The 4,681-nt window shown below is 40.8% G+C and overlaps 1 protein-coding gene across 1 annotated transcript; it reads right to left on the minus strand.

Moving 5' to 3' along the window:
• Positions 1-1,607: 1,607 nt before the first annotated feature.
• Positions 1,608-2,459, minus strand: LOC121998245 (21 kDa protein-like). Its single transcript, XM_042553063.1, has one exon. It carries the CDS (start codon positions 2,392-2,394, stop codon positions 1,786-1,788), a length of 609 nt encoding a protein of 202 aa, XP_042408997.1. The 5' UTR covers positions 2,395-2,459; the 3' UTR covers positions 1,608-1,785.
• Positions 2,460-4,681: the final 2,222 nt, after the last annotated feature.

The following is a 4,681-nucleotide window of genomic DNA, read 5'->3' on the forward strand; positions in this document are numbered from 1 at the left end:
GCTTAGTCAAAACTTATCCGTAGACTGATTCGTATGAACTCAATCACGTCGACTTTCGATCAATCAGACTTTTCCGATCAACCGGACCATGGGTCTGATCGCCCAAGCTAGTTCCTAACTGGTCCCGCCCAAGTTTCATCTAGGTGTGTTTTCTTGCAAAACAAACACGCAAGCAACACACAAACATGTAAAACCTAGTATTTGGTTTAACTAGCCTACTATGTTCACTTGCTTGGAATTTTTTCTCCAAGACTTCTCTCTTACCAAGTATTCAGTTCTCGGTTGACCCACCTTAGATTTAACCTAGTTTTCAACTATATCTTCCACTGTCTAGCCCTACTAGGATTTACATTACTTAGTTCCCAACTAGATCTTCCACTACCTAGCGCGGCTAGGACTTCTACTACTTCGTTCCCAATCAGGTCTTCCCTTTACCTAGTGTCACTAGGACTTATATTGCTTAGTCTCGCTAAGACTTGCACTGCCAAGTCCCATTAAGTCTTTCCACCAATCTATCAAATAATATGTCCTACTTGGATTTCTCATTCATTTCCAAGCTTCATGCCAAGCTTGATTTTGCTTGGATTCTATACTCAGCTCAATCATTCTTGATCAAGTTATTTGGTCACCCTTGATCGAATTTACTTAAATATATTATTCAAACAAACATTTAAAACTCCAGATACCGATTTCACTAACAACTTGTGTTCTTTCGTTGTGTATTTCTTATTTTGGCTGTGTTTTTAAAAAAAGTTTTAAATATTTATTTTACGAGTAATATTCACTCGCTTTGGCTTTCAACGATCCTTTAGTATGGTGTGGTGGTAAGAGACAAGAATGATTTCCATTCAACGAGGATTCAAATCTCACTCTAGGAATTTCTTGTGGAGTTGTGATGTTGGGACGTCATGTCAAGAATCACCTGTCCTTCTGTGGGATTGGTCCATCCACCTTTACAGTTAGTTGGATCGAAAGCCAAATACTTAGATTACAAAAAAAAGGGGAACATCGACCATGCATGTGTCATGGTCTAATCAATTGGTGTAAAACAATCAATTGATTAACAAGCAATTTACTAATGGTGGCAAAAAATGAATACACTTCCTCCCAGCGCCCCCGTTAATCCGTCCCAGGGTCAATATGGAGGAGATAAATTACGTACGGCTACTAACTTTTGAAATAATGACTAGCACATAAAGGTACATATAAGTTGATCTCGTGTAAATTTTGCTATTAAATGCTCGTGTTCGGTTCATAGGAGAATGTTGCTACGTTTCTAGAGTCTTTGTGAGCAAAAGGTGATTTTTCGTGCATAAATTTTAGTATTCTTATATTTTATTATTGTTATTTGATTGTACTTTTATTCTTGTATTTATTGTGTGTTTATTTTTTGTTTTTATTTTTTGTCTTTGTTTCCGATTTGCAACGATCTTACATATGTTTTTTTTACCCCTATAACAAGTTCGGTACTATCTTTTTGTTGTAGTGTAGTCCTTCAATGCTTCTGAGATTGGAGTAGGACGTGATGAAGAAGACCTCACCTCAGTCTTACATGAAGTTTTAGTCAGTTGATACTGGATGTCTAAGTTTAATTAGCAAATTAAGCCTAGCTAAAACATGATTTTGATCTTTAACATTACAAATTAAGTACTTTTGCACACAAACACAGCGAGCACTAAGCAACAGTACCAACTGCTGACGAGTCCAATATATATTTAGCTACACGCAGTTAAAATATATATATTTCTTTAACTAGAATAACTAATTTCCCATTAACTCAAGTCGTTAAACACCGGAAATACCATTGATGAGGGACAAGGCATTGCTGGTGAGCTGCGCCGCCTTCACAATCTCGCCCCTAACGGAATTGCGCGCCGCCAGCGCCATGCTAGTGCTCGGAAACTCCTCCATGCACGTGTTCTCGTCCGTCAACGCCGAGCTCACCCACGTCTGCATATCGTTGACGCATAGCTTAAAGTTCTTGCTCTTCCTCAGCCCTTCCATTTCCTTGATGGTCTTCCGGAGCTCCTCCACCGAGTCTCCGATGTTGTCCACGCAGTCGCTTATGACCCCGGCTTCCCTCGACCCCACGCCGCCGCTCTTCAGAATTTTGGAGATGGAGGTGGCGGTGGCACGCGCGCCGGTCAGGCTCACCGACAGAGCGGCCTGCGCAAGCTGGACGGGGTCCGTCCGGATCGTGCCCGCGTAGCCTGACAGCGAGCTGAAGCAGAGGTTGGGGTAGTCGGTGGCAGTGCAGGAAGTTCGGATGAAGTGGAGGGCTTTAGATGAGCTATAAGGATCATTTCTGACTGCTGCACAAGCAGTGGCAGTCAGGGCTATGACCACGAATGAAGCGAGGAAGGAAATGGAAGAGTTGCTTTGCAAAGGAGCCATGGCTTACTGCGACCAACTTAATCACTGTCGTTTCGTTCTGAAATCAAATATGAGCACAAGGACGCATTTTATAGAAACTAATGAGCAATCTTAATTAAACAATATTAATTATATTACTGTTACGTAGGTACAATAATGCATGCTTTAGGGTCAGCTAGCCAGAGAGGCCACCCTTTAACGTAAAAGGGATTATTATTAATGGTTGCCGACGCTCGGATCATTTTGGCAAAAGAAAATGGCGCGCAGTGATTGAGATGATGACTCAATTTGGACTGTGTAGTGACTATAATTTTGAAAGAGACTTGTGTGTCGAGCTTACTGGACTAATTGCGTGCATGGTCCGCAAAACATGTTATATGTTTAATTGACGACGACATACCACCAAACTTCACATGCATGCCTATGCAGATCCCTTACATTGGTGGTTTAGGGGTGCGGACCCACCTGTCTGCAGATTTTTATCAACGTATATAATTAAGGAAAAAGATCTTGGTCTCGGTACGCAGCTAGCTAACTGGAATGCATGATATTCTGTGATATGTCAATTTGTCTAAGTTGGCATCGATTACACTTAATTTGTCTTAAATAAATAATTACAAAGTGCAAAATTAGGACACACAAGTTTCGGGGAGCACTTCATTACATGTCTATTCTTAGGATCCAGCTCAAGTCCTCACAAAAGTTTTCGATTTTGTCATAATTTGAACGTGGTCGAAACCCAACGTTTAAAGTTTATCATTCTATTGAAAAAAAATATCCTACAATATGCATGGCAGAGTTAGCCTAGGTGATCTACTCAGATATCCCATGGGTTGCTTCCTCTTTCGTATTTTTTTTCTTCCATAGTAAATCTTGTTTTTATTCCTTTTTTGACTGCTATTGACCCCGGGCTACAACTCGAGTAGGCTTGAATTTAGCGCTCTGCCCATGACAATATGCCTTAATTGAGAATCGAACCATAAATACATCTATATGAAGACTATATATACATGATCCTGCCTAAAAGCAAAGAAGATGGTTGGCTGAGGATGTAACTCTAAGGTTGATTGGATGAAGACTTCACAACGTAACCACCTTGTAAGACAAGGAACGTTAGTGTCGAGCCATGAAGGGGTTCCTAACTTGACCCTCCAACGCTCAAGTTAGTCCTTCGCTTATGGAGAATAGTAGAAACTGTAGCTAGAGCGTGTAGAATAATCTGTCTGTAGAGGAGAATCCCCTTTTATAGTGTCATTGTAGTATTTGTGCACAAATTTCCAAACACATGCATATTCCAAAGCGTCTTAGGAAAAGATAAGTTAAAAAGTGTCATTCCTTAAGTAAACACACAAATTCCTAATGTGATAGGCTGGAAATTTCTAAAATACAGTTGGCACAAACCTTCAAAAGGGTACGATAAGATGCACAAGTGAGTTCCACTGTAGATTGATCGAAAGTCGATCGGAGGTCGCTCGATAAGGACATATCCCCATTCGGTCATACTAAACAGAGATATCTTCCTTTATTCGACCTTTTTATTGTCAGAGAGTTGTCTTTCATTCGACCGGTCATGGCGTCCGACCAGGACGATGGTCCAAGGGATTTACGTCTTGTCTCTTACCACAATCATAGGCCCTCCACGAACGGTCGTCCGAACAATCATGTTCGACCGACAGTATAGCCCGTTCGATCTACTATACCCAACCAAGGTACCTGTACTTCAACTATCTTTACTTTACTCTCCATGTTACTCATTCTTTCCTACTTTGACCCATAGAATCATCTATGGCCTTTTTATCACCATATCAATATCATTACATCGTAACCGGGAATGCAACACTGGATTACATGTGAACTTATAAGAGGGATGATATGACATAAATAATAGTCCTAAAGATTTAACTGGCACATATGTATCTCATAGCTTTTATGGAATATGATTTAGAAAGTATAATTAATATATAGTCATGTATATTTCTTTGAGTTCTAAACCATATATATAGACAACTACTATATATATTGATCCCGTCCGGAAATTGAGTCGGATGAGGACGGGCTTTGTTATGCGAAAAGTTGACGGAGAGTCGTTGAAATGCTGAATATGCTGGGTACCCCCTGGAAAGGTTCGCACGGGCGGCCTACGACTAGAAATGATCAGGATGACGATGTTGTTATCCTGTGCACACTCAGACGGATCCACCAATCGTTAGAGACCAGAAACAAGGAAAAAAGTCCCCGAGTCAGGGCCTCCGACGCTCAAGTCAAGTACTTTTCCCCCAGAAATCGCAGAGAAAGGACGAAAAGTAAA

The sequence above is a fragment of the Zingiber officinale genome, chromosome 6A, assembly GCF_018446385.1.
Source record: "Zingiber officinale cultivar Zhangliang chromosome 6A, Zo_v1.1, whole genome shotgun sequence".
Classification (NCBI taxonomy): domain Eukaryota; kingdom Viridiplantae; phylum Streptophyta; class Magnoliopsida; order Zingiberales; family Zingiberaceae; genus Zingiber; species Zingiber officinale.